Here is a 15,831-nt window from a genome sequence, read left to right on the forward strand (position 1 = left end):
GTGTTTCTGTATTTACCCATAATATAATATATAGAGCTGTATGGTGATAACACTGGCAATACCTGTATGTGATGATCACTATTTGGGGATACTATTTGATGAATTTAGTTTCTCTTTCAGAACATGCTGGTTTTATTTAATGTCAGCAGTTGGAAGCTCCTGCAGTCAGCCTCTGTGTTCCAATTACTTAGTGAATAATCGGAAAATTGCAGATTACCAGATAAATAGGCGAAGGCAGTGACGTCAGCATTGCTGTGCGCAGAGAGCAGGGCTAGTGACGTCAGAGACTTTACACACAAACACAAGGGCCAGTGTTAGAGAGATGCAGCCTCACAGGGTCCTAGTGCTGGCCATGTGCTGACACACACAGCAGACACTGGCAGATTACAGGGAGATCCTGTACAGAGCAGATAAAGTCAACCAGCTGCTAGTACACCTTTAATGGCAGGGCCTTGATTAACCCCATCACCTCCAGCCATCAGTGGAACCCCTAACCTTATTGTGAACTTGGTTCCCCTCCTCCTGAGGACAGGACAGGGTTAAACAAACTAAAATAACTCCAATCTGTGAGATTCCAAATGATGGAATCCAACATTCAGTCTTGTATGTGAAATGTGTGAAGTGAACCAGATACCAAAAACACACCACACCCTCTAAATCCTAATAAAAATGAGCACACCATACTAGCCCTGATTTTAACCTTTCAATGTCAGAATGGAAATCCCCTGACCCATCGCTCAGTGCTGCGGATTCTGTTCCATTTATAAATAAGAGCAATAATATAAGTAGATTTAATTGCTGAGAAATAGACTTTAATTGACTTGACAACAAATATATAAATTATTGCCAAAATAGCCAAGCTCTGATGTCTTGGTGTAAACTTAATTTGCGATAATTTACAGTTTAGTAAATATTCCCCTTTACACTTAGGGCTTCCCCATATCACTAACCAGTTAAATAGGGGGGGAGCGGGGTTATACCATTTAAATGGCGTATGACTGTCATAATCTTTATTACTCATCTCTCTCTCTCTCTCTCTCTCTCTCTATATATATATATATATATATATATATTTATGTATACTTACCGCTGTCCAACCATATGTGAATAAATATTTATACACAGAGAGGCCAAGAATCCATTTAATGCATTCCTCCCTGTTAAATATTTAATTTCCTCTGACGTAAACTTATCGCAGGATCTTTTATTCGTAGCTCAGTTTAATCCCCTTTATTATTACCTCCTCACACCCCAGCGCTGCACCCTTCAAACAATCCTTGTTTGTCTTGCTGGAGTTGCTCTGGTTGTTGTTGACCACACCCAACCCCCCTCCTTTCCCAAAATTAGAGATCACTCCCAAGTCGTAACCTTAGGTCATTGTTTATTCATAAAACATCAGAATATTTCAGTGACGAGTTTATAATAAATACAGCTGGACCTGTTTGATGGCTTCAATGACCTCAGCAAGAAAAGCGAATGCCCTTGTGACATCACCAAAGGCGTAACTAGACAACAGCCGTTGTAGACGAACACCTCTCATGAGACTTTATAAATCTACAGGCTGACAAAACATCAACGGGACGTATCGTCCTACAACTGCCGGAGAGCAAATTATTGACTAAACTGGAATTAAAGGGACACTCTAAGAACTAAAACTGTGTCATCTTAATGTAGTGGTTTTGGTGTATAGGTGGTGTCCATTTACTTTTCTGCGAAACACGGTTTTTGCCAAAGTAGAGGTGCTTTCTCAGAAGACATTTAATGTTCCATGGTTTTCTTGTCCTACATCCTGCGGAGACTGTTGCGCGTGCACTCTGCGAGAAGCTTTAGTTTCGAGAGGGATTGTCAGTCCTGATGATCGCACAGAAACCGGAGCGGCTGCTGTAAAGGGGACAATTCTGGTTCCGGATTACAGACAAGCGATTGAAGGGTTTTGGGGTATTTTGTTTGTTCTTTTCTTACAGTTTTTTTTTAAATTTAATTTAAAATTTGAAAGAGGATTTCGGAATAGAAAGACAGCAAGTTACACGCACACACAAATTCAAAATTAATATTTTATTTATATTAATATTTTATTAATATTTAACGTTCCATTATGTAATAATGTCATCTGTTACTGTTCAGTAATGGTTGTTGGGGGTAGATTCTTTACAATTGGGTTTTCAAGGGAATAATGTAAGGCATTGGCAGGTGCCTGGGACTCAGTATTGATAAAAGACAAACAGGTTTATCTGTACCACCAACTGAACGTAGGAAATGCTAAGATTTACCCAGATATCACTTAGGAAGCCTGGTATAGCAGGTGTACCTAAACTGACAACCATGTCCCAGGAGTACTCTTCCATGTACGTAGAACAGATCCTTCCTAACTCGTCAAACTGTCACAGAACGTGACAAAATCACCAGAGAATTTTCTTCATGTCACCAAGACTGGCCAAGATTTCTGGTGTCAGAGCAGGGAGTTCGCACTGGGAGTCTAAACAGTGAGCTGCGGTGATGGGAGCGTTTTCTTTAACTCTGTTAAGGTCACCCCATCAGAATCCACATGGGCCTATTTCAATTCAGTACACTTTGTAGTGATCAGTAAAGACAAATTCTAAAATATATAAAAGAAATAGGCAAGCAGAGACTGAAACGGATTTGTTACCCAAAATCTTAGAATTCGTGTTTTAATTTCTTCCTATTTGATGTTTACTGAATACGCTTTACATTTCAGGGTATTCCCATAGCCCACCCTACGCTGGACCTCAAGAAGCATCCCAAAGATAGCAGAGCAAGCTATACCAGCAGCAAGGGGGGCTCTGCAATGTAGGATATACTGGATTTAAAATCTTTGAGTTCTAGGGAATAAAGAACCACAGGCTCTGTTTTCCAGTAATGGGTCAAATCATTTTGCATAGGTTTGCCCTCTTACCTGAATCCCTGCTAGGCGCCCACTGTCGGATTGCCAGGCACCGACAGAAGGCGTAACTCTATCCTGCCGGCCATTCTGTGTCAGAGCGTCAGCATACATCTCTCAATGAATGAAGTTCTGTGCAAAGCAATATACTCAGACTTAACATTAGCCAGCCTGGGCTGGAGTTAAACCTCCGGCATCAAAAAGGATTAAACTGCGCATGTGCAGAATTTCAGACTTTAGATCACTGCAGTGGTCATGGTGTTCGGTGTAACCCTTTAATCTGTATAATATGTGTACATTTGTTTGTAGTTACAGTGTAATAAGATGAAATCAGCTCGTTATAGGGTGCGGTTACCCATTTTACTACTAAATGGGGTCCTATCTGAACCTCTCAGATAATATGTGACACAGACTGGGACATCCAAAAACAGACTGCAAGCTTTGCTGCCTAACTGTTTACAGCAACATACCATTCCTTCTCTTTCCAGGTCATAAAGCATTGACACATACAAGCTCTAAAATGCTAATTTCTCCATTTTCACTGTAAACAGGCCAGGCACCTTTAGCGAGAAAATCACTGCTGTCACCAGGCCCTGGAGTAATGACCGTAGCATAAATGTAAAACCAGGTAAGACTCATGGCGAATGAGAGAGCAGTGTGGAGGGCATGAAGAGACATCTCGGAGTATGGCTCTCTAGCCACACTTACTATAAATTAAAACTGTCTAATCAGGTACTGAAGAGGTTAATCAGCATCTACAGCTGGGTTTATAGAAACTGGAGAGACAGGAAACCCCCTCCCTCCCTCTTCCAGGGCTATTTCAGGGTTAAACTGCTTGTGATGAGTTGTGGTTTCCGGGTGGTTCCTTAAGATCTACCAAGTCACAGTAGATTGTGTACGACAGTATGCGCCAAGCTGGGCTGCAGAGACAGGCGGCTGCAGGTGCACAACACAAATATTTACTCTGTATTCTACAATAAGCAATGACCAAGAATCCTGCATATCCTTAGGAAATTACAGAATGCACATACACCCCCACTTTCATATTACTTTCTACTGATGTGCTGAACAAGGAGGAATTCAATGGGTTAAAGTTTGGGAAATTCAAAATTTTGAGTGGGAGTCTAAAACGCATTACTTAGGCCATGCCAGAGTCTATAATGAACCATTAGCTCTGAAATTCAACAGAGGTACTCTCGAATTAAGTCGTCGTCCCACCCCCCACTTCTTGATAAAATATTGTTAGAAACACCATTTACACACAGAGTTCTTTATATTTATATGATACAATATTATATTTAGCACCTGAAATAAGGGGGTAACGGACCCCAAAATGAAACCAGGGCTGCTTCAAGACTTTAACTTTAAAAAACAAAAAAAACCTTCAAGTAATATTTACACAAGCAGCTACGGGAAGCATTTAACAATTCTAATAGCAGCATTTACTAGAAAGATCTGTTTTACATAAACTTTTTTTTTTTTTATACACATACACACAGACAAAAAAAAAACATTAACAAAAATATACACATTGTGGCATGTTTGTAGTCAAAGGGGAAACGTCTATTTCCATATGAAAATATTTTTGGGGGGCCAGGAGTTTTCTTGTTTAACATCCAATAGGACTCTATACTGCAGGAGTAGGTTATATTTCAATGTATTAATAAAATATTCTAGACAACACATCGTGATACTCTGCAGCGGATGCAGAGTGTCAGCATTCAGTTAAGTGCTTCATTGTCATGATTTCACTGAACACAACTGTGTGTACTTCTACTCCATTCAAAGACGGTGAACAAAACCCAAACTGGTGGTACCAGATGAACAAAACGCAAACACACATTGATTGTATTCATCACTCAATATGCAACGTGGCCAGAAAGTCCTATGGAACATGCTTGTACACACTAAAGATACCATGTCATTATCCAGAAGACACTCACACGGTTATGTACTCCTTGAAAGTCACAGTGAGACAGTTAGCAGTGACATCTGTAATCACAATATTTCCAAAGAAAGGTCGGAACTCTGCCCGAGGCTCCTCCCTCGTAACCTCAACATCAATGGGTTGGGATGATGCCTTAGGCGCATTGGCTGTGGGTTTGTTAAGTTCCTGATCACTGTCACACCTGGATTTCACACAACGCAAGTCAATGGGTTCATCCAGATCTGAGTCCAACAGAATGATCTCAGGTTCTTGAGTCGACACACTGAGAGAACCTTGGGTGGCCTGCTCCTCAAGTCTACCAGGGGCACTCACAGTCCTAGAAGTTAGGGATTTCTTATAAGGGTCTCTGTCCCTATCAGCCTCAGTGAGGCACCTCTTCCTAGGATTAAAATAAGTCACGTCTTTAGTAGGCTCCCTCCTGTATGGTGGTGGACTTGACCACGAACTAATATCCTTCTTGGTGGTGAGCTGCAGTGGCTGATCAGAAGTTGCGTCAGTTGTAGAGTAAGTCCTCTGTAAGCCAGTCAGCTGAACGGGTGCCCGGTCACTAGATGTTTTGACTTCATTTATCCGAATTCTGGATTCCACTCTTTTTTTCCAGTGTTCTGCTTTTTCATCTGCAGGTTTGGGAGTCCTATCTCCATTAGACACACATGGGGTCTCTACCCTTCTGGCGGGTTCAATAGTTTCACATTCCTCTTCGGAAGACTTTATTTTCACTGACTGCATCCCATTCTCCATATATTTACTCATAACTATAACAATCCTCCCGTTCTTATTTTTGTTTTTGACAATTTTCATTTTGCCCCCAATCCCATTTCCAGACACTTCCTTAGATGAGCTGGTGGAAGATCCATTTGACAAGTTGCTTTTGTCCACACCATTTACTGCAGGACTCGTGCCATTTTTGACTTGAGCCCCTAATTCCATAGACGGGCTGTGTGTCCAAGAGTCCTTGTGCCAATAACTGCGATCCAAGCACATCTGAGAGTCTTTAGAAGATGTATACTGGTCATGTTTCTTAGGATCTGGCTGATAATGATGATGCTTCTTGCTGTTAAGCTGATAGTAGTACTTCCGTTTGCTACTCGAGTGGTGCTTCTCTGAGTGGTCTTTCCCATTAGGCTGGTACTGGTGATGTTTCTTGCTATTCAGTTGGTACTGGTGAGGTTGACTCTTTGTTATAGACCCCAAGTCGATTTTGGTTCGGTTCTCCACCAAAGAATCCTGGAGATCACTCAAGATATTTGATCGACGAGCAAATGATGGTAACTGTATAGAGAACCAAAAAAAAAAAAAAAAAAAATGAAAATAAGATTTTAGGTGGAATCAACACACAACTCTACCAGACATAAGGCTAAAGGAAATGATTCTCATCGGACTTGTTCAGTCAGTGTCAAAGAAAAACTTCAAAGAAGAGTGAACCAACAGCCACGCATGACATATTACCCTAGAGTCTTCTACCTACAGAACCAACCAGCCTATCAGGAAGAGAGAGAGCAGAGATGGCCCAGAGTGACAGGGCATGTGTATTTGCATGGATTATTCTGCTCACAGCAGCCTTTAAAATATTTACTTTTCGCGCACAGCAGGGTATTTCCCTAGTGTGCAACAACAGCAGGACAAAACGTGAGACTGACCGCAATGAAAATGCACAAAAAAAAACAAAACAAACAAAAAAAAAAAAACAAAAAACACTGGTACGCTAGAGAATTTAACTGAACCCCAAAATGTGTATTCAATTTTGGAAAGAACCAAAAAAATTGTTAAAAAGTAACAAAAAAAAATTATAAAAATTTTTTTTTTTTTTTTTTTTTTTAAAAACTACTTAAAAATTCATAATCTCCCTTTTTTTTTTTTTTTTTACAGTCACTAAGGTTGTGTATAGTATAGACATTACGACCACGTTTGCACTATGACTTTTCAAATATTTATTAGTTGGAAGGGGCCTCCAGGATCTACTATCAAAATGCGTATTAACTCTGAGGACAGCGGTATTTACCCGACTTCTTGTCATGTGGTTTAGAAATATTGGAAACCTAAACCCAATACTTACCGCAAGGTGGTGTTTCGGCTTGGGTCCACGTTTCCTGTAGCCCATGATCTGCTCTTGTCTTTCTCTGAGGAAGATAAATGAATACAGCAAAGTTTATTTAAATCCAAGGTACTAATTACCTGGCCCAAATCTAACCGTGAAGATAAATATTTATAATAATTAAATAAACACAATGATGTCCTGCTACTGAAGATTAACTCCGTTGCAGAACACCTGCAGAGTTCAGGGTTGGGTCTACAACCCAAAAAATTGCATCTTAACTCAGTAGAGATTGCCACCAGCAATCACCAATAACCAGTGAGTTAGATACCCAACTTAACGTGGCCGTGTACTTGTGAGCATCACATTGGGCATTTGGGTCAGCTCGGGTTTTTGAATTTGGTTGCAAACGCTCAGGAAAGAGACTATTACATTTTGCATATATGGGGAACAAAGACAGTCAAGAGCTTGGACCAGACTTTGAAGGCCATGGTGCAACATGGGACCAGCAAGAAAAAAAAAAAAAAAGAAGTGTTTCCACAATATGGGAGCCGGGAAGAGTTTATAGTGAGTCTACATTCGGACCACGCTGGCACAGGTCTTCCGCCTCGTGTGAAATGTCAGAAGAAAGGCGCAATCTGTTGGATGCTAAAGGGTACAGATGCAGAATACATGCTAATGGCTTCATTAAAATGCAAAGGGCGGTGTTCATAAAATCCGAGGCTTGGAAAGCCTTTCCAAAGGCTATTTACCAAATGTCAAAAATAGCTAGTCGTGGTTTACGAGAATGGAGAAGGAAAGGCAAACAGAAGCCATCACAAGATTTAAATTATAACCTACAAAGGGTAGATCTTATTCATGGGGGGGGACATTACACGACTACCTTTGTAGTGGTCAATATTTTAAAGACATTCTAGAAAGTCCACACAGTCATCTCCAGACTGATAGATCTAGCAAAATGTCCAAAATGACAGCGAACTCTTTAGGCCAAAATCCCTCAGAAGATTAATTTTCCCAGGTTTAGCACAGCTAGACTACTTGGAATGAGGTGGGGTCAAGGTTTGCCCAACGAGTTCCACCGCTTACCTGTTCTGAAAGGCAACCAGGAGACGGGGGTCCAGAATATTCTCCTCTGGCTCCCATGTATTGTACCTAGAAGTTCAAAAGTGGAAATAAGTGATCTTTGCACTGCACCAGTCACAGAACATACTCACACACACACACACACTGACTGTATGGCAGCTTACAAAGTCGTTACAGTAATTTATTGACTAGATGCTATGTGAATCCATCCAATGAGCTTTACAGGAAACACACACACCACATGACCTGCTGTTCAGATTCTATGCCTGTATTCTGTGATTTTAACGCCCCAGATTAGTTTACCATTGACAGTAGGTTATATTTAGCACGCCACGTGCTACCACCATTGCAGAATCACTCACTTGCTTGTGCTCTAAATTCTGACCCATTTTCCAAAGAAAACCTCAGCGGCATTAGCACAAGGGTGGGCGCTTGTTTTCAGAGTACAAAATCAACTCATTAATTGATATATTAAGGTGTTCCTCTCGCCAGTCACAGTCCCACCAGGGTTCCATCTCAGAACTATTCACAGAGCCCCACAAGGGTTTCCTCTATCTACTATTCATGGTCACTGATGAGTAATTAAGAAAACAATGGTGGTATTGGCAGGAGGGAATTTGGTGAGAAGGACAATACCTGCTAAAATGGAATTTGTGGCCTCTAATGAAAGTAAATGGAATCGTGCATTACAAACTTTGGCCTCGATTTAATGCTTTAGGATAAGCTTTGCAAATGATCACAATCATTAAAAAAAGGTTTTTAAATTATTTCGCCACAAACATTTCCAGTAGACTTGAATGTCGACTTCGGTAGATAAATCATTTGAAAAGTTTTTTTTCTAACGTTTTGTCAGAATCTTATCCAAAAGAATTTAATTGAGGCCCTTGTCTGTTAAAGAGTCTTCAACAGAGACAGTTGGCAGAATATGGATCCATTTTATTTAAACTGATAAGTAGTGATACCATGTCAAGCTTATACATCACACAACGCATTGGCGTACTGAGGGTAGGGGTGTGTGTTGAAAGGCAATATGCAAGGTGTCCAACTATTAGAAGTGCTCTCTCACTTTGCAAAAATTGCACAAAAACAAGAAATTACCCACCCCCTTATAAGACCCCCTTTGGCAGCCTTGCCCACTACTCGGCTTTGCTGGAGATGCAACTAGATGGGCCTGTGTTAGTTCTTGCAAAGAAATGGCTGCTGGCACAGTACGAGGGAAGGCGGACATGTGCTTGGCAAGATCTCAAAGTAAAAGACTTGGGTGCTGTTGGTTGTAATGTAACTCGACAGTGGTAAGAGTGTATCCAGTCGCTGCGGAAGCTTGGAATTACTGCATAGTGCATTTAAAGCATGCAGATCTCATTGCGGTGGGAGCGGTGCACAGAGAGAGACGCAGAGGAAGAGATGGAGAGAGAAATGAAGCAGTAAAAGAAATCCCAGCCCTGGCAGAATCTCTGCACCCAACCCCCAACTCAGGTCCTAGATAGTGCCAGCCACAAACTAACCCCTTCCCTGCCGGATGTCTCTCGAGTACTATTTAACCATTTCAACAAAAATGCAACGGAGGGCAATGTATTAAATCAACATGCAAAAAAAACATAAAAAAAAATAGAAATCCCACTAAGAGCGAAGGATCCGCTGCAGATAAATGATGCAAACAGGATAGTGAGGCTGGGTGTCCTATGCACAGCATTGGAATCTGAGGGCACAGCTGGTGGAGTCACCCTCCCAGCAGGAATACTGAATGGCAGGCAGCAGCTGGATCAGCTCTGTATATGCAGCATATGTGCACGTTTCCAGAACACACACTGTATATCTCTATCATACACACACACACACACAATATATATATTTTAGATAGTATACTGCACAGTACATACATATAATTCATGCATATTAACATTAAAACCTATTAAATCCAGCAGGCAAATTCACACACACACACACACACACACACACACACACACACACATACATACATACATACATACATACATACATATATACATATATATATATATATATCTCAATCCTATATTCTCAAATATGACACTGCACAGTACATATAATTCATGCATATTAACATATTAAAACCAATTAAACCCAGCATGCAGATCCCTCCCTCATGCACTGAAGATACACTTACCTAGATGACCACCCTCTCCACTTCACCAGGTATTCCACACGACCCTGCAAACAGAAGGTACAGTTAAAATATGTGATTGGGGTGCAAAATCCCATCCCCCACCCACTCACCCACAGCAGGGTCTGGGGGCACTTACCTTGCGGATCCTCTTCTTCTCAATGCTCTCTACTGCAAAGACATGTTCCCCTGCAGCAGGGAGCTCCATGCTCCCACAGAAGCTGCTGGTCTGGGGGTCACGGCAAGCCCTTGTGCACCCCAAACCTACCCGGAGTGTGAGTGCAGCTCAGGAAGCTGTGAGTGTAGTTATCCAGCTACCCAGCATGCATGCTCAGTGTGAGGCTCTGACTATGCAGGATGCATGCTCACAGACTGTATGCAGGTTGTTGCTATATATTCAGGCTGCTCTCTGTATAAGCAGTTAGGTAGATATAGGCAGGTTGTTGCTGTATATTCAGGCTGCTCTCTGTATAGGCAGGTGGATATATGCAGGTTGCTGTGTGAGCAGTTAACAGTTCCCTATATGCAGTTAGTTGTCTATAAGCAAGTTGCAGGTTGCTCTGTATAAGCAGGTCTCTGTAACTGGGTTGCAGGTTGCTCTGTATAAGCAGGTCTCTGTAACTGGGTTGCAGGTTGCTCTGTATAAGCAGGTCTCTGTAACTGGGTTGCAGGTTGCTCTGTATAAGCAGGTCTCTGTAACTGGGTTGCAGGTTGCTCTGTATAAGCAGGTCTCTGTAACTGGGTTGCAGGTTGCTCTGTATAAGCAGGTCTCTGTAACTGGGTTGCAGGTTGCTCTGTATAAGCAGGTCTCTGTAACTGGGTTGCAGGTTGCTCTGTATAAGCAGGTCTCTGTAACTGGGTTGCAGGTTGCTCTGTATAAGCAGGTCTCTGTAACTGGGTTGCAGGTTGCTCTGTATAAGCAGGTCTCTGTAACTGGGTTGCAGGTTGCTCTGTATAAGCAGGTCTCTGTAACTGGGTTGCAGGTTGCTCTGTATAAGCAGGTCTCTGTAACTGGGTTGCAGGTTGCTCTGTATAAGCAGGTTGCTCTGTATAAGCAGGTCTCTGTAACTGGGTTGCAGGTTGCTCTGTATAAGCAGGTCTCTGTATAAGCAGGTCTCTGTAACTGGGTAGATCCCCCTCTCTCCGCAGGCAGTTCTATAAATGCAGGTTGTTGCAGTAGATGTTGCTCCCTCTGCTGTCTTGTCTACTCAGGTTTTTGGTATATTATATTGTATACGGTAATAGTAGACGTTGCTCTATGCAGGTGGTTGATATATTATATGATATACGGTAATAGTAGATGTTGCTTCTTCCGCTGTCTGTCGCTCTATGAAGGGTCTCGCGCTCTGCAGTGATATTCAACCTCAGCTCGCGGCGTGACGTAATAGGGGGGAGGGGACTTTCACCTGTCAAAATCTTTGATTGGGCCGGAGATTGGAAACTCCTCCCCTTTACTGGAGCCGGCTGGTAAATGGTAAATGACACACACACACACACACACACACACACACACACACACACACACACACACACACACACACACACACACACACACACACACACACACACACACACACACACACACACACACACACACACACACACACACACACACTCTCACTCACTCTCTCTCTCTCTAAATTTTAGATTATTAGATTATTTTACATATCTCTATATATTATATCTTCATATCTCAATATCTCTGTATATTATCATTTTATATATCTTTCTCTATATATTTAAATTTAATTTCTCTGTATATTATGCTATATTTCCATCTCTGTATATAATAAGCTTTATATCTCTATATAATAAGATATATATATAAACTATATCTCCCTCTCTGTATATTATGCTATATCTATCGCTCTGTATAAACTATATCTCTCTGTATAAACAATATCTCCCTCTCTGTATATTATATGCTATATCTCTCTCTCTGTATAAACTATATCTCCCTCTCTGTATATTATGCTATATCTATCGCTCTGTATAAACTATATCTCTCTGTATAAACAATATCTCCCTCTCTGTATATTATATGCTATATCTCTCTCTCTGTATAAACTATATCTCCCTCTCTGTATATTATATGCTATATCTCCCTCTCTGTATATTATATGCTATATCTCCCTCTCTGTATATTATATGCTATCTCTCTCTCTCTATAAGATATATTTATCTCTCTGTATATTATGCCATATCACTCTATATAATAAGATATATCACCCTTTCTGCATATAATATGCTATAACTCGCTATATATAATAAGCTATATCTCCCTCTCTATATAATAAGCTATATATCTCTCTATATAATAAGATATATCTCCTTCTCTATAAAAGTTATATCTCTATATATATATAATCAACTATATATCTCTTTATATATTATAAGCTATATCTCTCTACATATATCATATTCCATCTCTCTCTCTCTATATATAAGCTATATCTCTCTCTATATCTTAAGCTATATATCTATCTATATAATAAGCTATATCTCCCTCTCTGCATACAATATGCCATATCTATCTATCTATATAATATGCTATATCTCTCTATATAATAAGCTATATCTCCCTCTCTGTATGTAATATGCTATTTCTCTCTATATAATATGCTATATCTCCCTCTCTCTATATAATATGCTATATCTCCCTCTCTCTATATAATATGCTATATCTCTCTATATAATATGCTATATCTCCCTCTCTCTATATAATATGCTATATCTCTCTATAATATGCTATATCTCCCTCTCTGTATATAATAAGCTATATCTCCCTCTCTGTATGTAATATGCTATTTCTCTCTATATAATATGCTATATCTCCCTCTCTCTATATAATATGCTATATCTCTCTATATAATATGCTATATCTCCCTCTCTCTATATAATATGCTATATCTCTCTATATAATATGCTATATCTCCCTCTCTCTATATAATATGCTATATCTCCCTCTCTCTATATAATAAGCGATATCTCCCTCTCTGCATACAATATGCCATATCTATCTATATAATATGCTATATCTCTCTATATAATAAGCTATATCTCCCTCTCTGTATGTAATATGCTATTTCTCTCTATATAATATGCTATATCTCCCTCTCTGTATATAAAATTCCATATACCTCTATATAATAAAAGAAACCAAGAGGGCTGCACTCACCTGAACATGCATACATTATAGGGTGCTGCTGGGGCCAAAATATACAAAATACAGAATCCAGCGCACTCGCTTATTAACTAAACAGTGATTTTAAATCTTGGAGATTGTAATAGTTTTATTTAAAAACACCTCACCTAGGCAAAAAATGATGGGGGTTTAGTTACATTATATGATCATACATTGCATAATCCTGCCAACTACGTCAAAGTACCCCATATTCGGCAGGTCCTATCCTAATAGCAGCCTAATGCTTGCTCCTCTATATAATAAGCTATATCTCCCTCTCTGTATATAATATGCTATTTTTCTCTATATAATATGCTATATCATTCTATATGCCATATCTATCTCCCTCTCTGTAATAAGCTATATCTCTCTCTCTCGAACTCACTCTGTGTGTGAGTGTCTGTATTCACTCTGTGTGTGACCGGCTGCGCTCACTCTGTGTGTGAGTGTCTGTATTCTTCACTCTGTGTGTGACCGGCTGCACTCACTCTGTGTGTGAGTGTCTGTATTCACTCTGTGTGTGACCGGCTGCACTCACTCTGTGTGTGAGTGTCTGTATTCTTCACTCTGTGTGTGACCGGCTGCACTCACTCTGTGTGTGAGTGTCTGTATTCACTCTGTGTGTGACCGGCTGCGCTCACTCTGTGTGTGAGTGTCTGTATTCTTCACTCTGTGTGTGACCGGCTGCACTCACTCTGTGTGTGAGGGTCTGTATTCATGTGTGTAACTAGTTGAGTCTCCCTTAAACCAGCGGCGGGGGAGGGGTGTTAGCTGCAGCACTCCGTATTAACCGGTTTATGGGAGTTTAACACAGTTTATGTACAACTATCAGTATACACACATACTGCGTCCTCCCTGTCTGGTGAAAGGTGACCGAATTACTGGAAACCCCTATGGAGGGTGCCCCTGCCAGGCACTGGGGTAGGTCAGCAGTTAGTGTCCCCACTGCCATGGATTGAATGTATGGGAGACACAGAACCTGATACATAGTAACTACACATGTTCTCATAGAAGAATCCGACTCACTTTCTGCACCAGTTTCATGGAATTCTGTATACAGAGTCATTCTGGGACAACGTTCTAACGGTGGAATGTTGCCGCAGCTCCGCCCACATTTAGAACGTTCGACCTATTGATTATTATTTTTACAGAACCGCAGTGTTTGTTTACAAATCACGGATACATTGTAACAATCTCAGATATGTCACTCAGAGGGAAAGGCATATTGTAGGTTTGCCTGGCTGACTGTGATAGGAGTCCGTTTTAGCTTTTTAGAAAATGAAAATGAAGGTGTCTGTCCCAATCCCACAGCACAAGTGAAAAAGTCAGAGATTTATTCACGAAATAGCGAATTAGATCAGCGTGAAAACGTAAAAGTGCTGGTCTGGAAAATCATCAACCCTCCACCCCCTCCCCTTCGGATAAAGTCACAGTTTAGCTTTTATTTATTTTCATTTTTTTTTTTTCTCTCATTTGTATTTTGCAATTTTTAATTTATTTTTTGTAATGCAGTACAAATCGCTGTTTAGTGAATAATCCCCGGTACCACTAATTTCTCCCCAATCAATTAACGATAATAATAAATAAGATGCAATGCACGATTTAATTCGATTATAATTTAAATTGGTAAAATAGCTGCTAGTGGCTTCAGTTAGCAGATAATGCTAATCTAACGGCAAACACTGTATTTTACACTGGAGTGATTTGGGAATATTATTTTCCGTATATTATAATATTGAATGATATGACTTTCCTGTAAAACAAAGGAAATATTTGGTAAAAAAAAAGTTGGTTTGGGATGCCTGATGCTGCCCCCTCCCCTCCCGTTATTGAACCGTTTAATTGCTCCAGTAATGATGACGCTCACTTGGAAATTGAGCAATAATTAGGATGAGTCGATAATTCGTTCTCTAACATGGGGGGAAAGGGGTAGGTTGAAATGTTGGCAGGGCAGGTAACGTAAAATCTACATAGGGGCACTTACCTGATGTCTGGATTTACTGCAATCATTTCAAACTTAATATAGAAATAATGATTTAACCCCTGTATTGGTTTTAGGGAGTTATTGCAAAGAAGGGTGTATCTCTGTATTAGGAACTCCTGTATTGCAGGATCTGTCCCTGTATTAGGAACCCCTGTATTGCAAGATCTATCCCTGTATTAGGAACCCCTGTATTGCAGGATCTGTCCCTGTATTAGGAACCCCGGTATTGCAGGATCTGTCTCTGTATTAGAGCACCCTGTATTGCAGGATCTGTCCCTGTATTAGAAACTCCTGTATTGCAGGATCTGTCCCTGTATTAGGAACCCCTGTATTGCAGGAGCTGTCTCTGTATTAGGAACCCCTGTATTGCAGGACCTGTCTCTGTATTAGGAACCCCTGTATTGCAGGATCTGTCTCTGTATTAGGAACCCCTGTATTGCAGGATCGGTCTCTGTATTAGGAACCCATATATTGCAGGATCTGTTTCTGTATTAGGAACCCCTGTATTGCAGGATCGGTCTCTGTATTAGGAAACCATGTACAGCAGGAGCTGTC

General features: G+C 40.5%; 1 protein-coding gene across 1 annotated transcript; it reads right to left on the reverse strand.

Annotated features, from left to right (window-relative positions):
• Positions 1-4,169: 4,169 nt before the first annotated feature.
• Positions 4,170-10,664, reverse strand: CBX4 (chromobox 4). Its single transcript, XM_063456260.1, has 5 exons — positions 10,248-10,664; positions 10,112-10,155; positions 7,969-8,034; positions 6,904-6,967; positions 4,170-6,119 (listed from the first exon to the last, which is right to left on the reverse strand). The coding sequence occupies exons 1-5, from the start codon at positions 10,314-10,316 to the stop codon at positions 4,839-4,841; spliced, it is 1,524 nt and encodes a 507-aa protein (XP_063312330.1). The 5' UTR covers positions 10,317-10,664; the 3' UTR covers positions 4,170-4,838.
• Positions 10,665-15,831: the final 5,167 nt, after the last annotated feature.

The sequence above is a fragment of the Pelobates fuscus genome, chromosome 5 (assembly GCF_036172605.1).
Source record: "Pelobates fuscus isolate aPelFus1 chromosome 5, aPelFus1.pri, whole genome shotgun sequence".
Classification (NCBI taxonomy): Eukaryota; Metazoa; Chordata; class Amphibia; order Anura; family Pelobatidae; genus Pelobates; species Pelobates fuscus.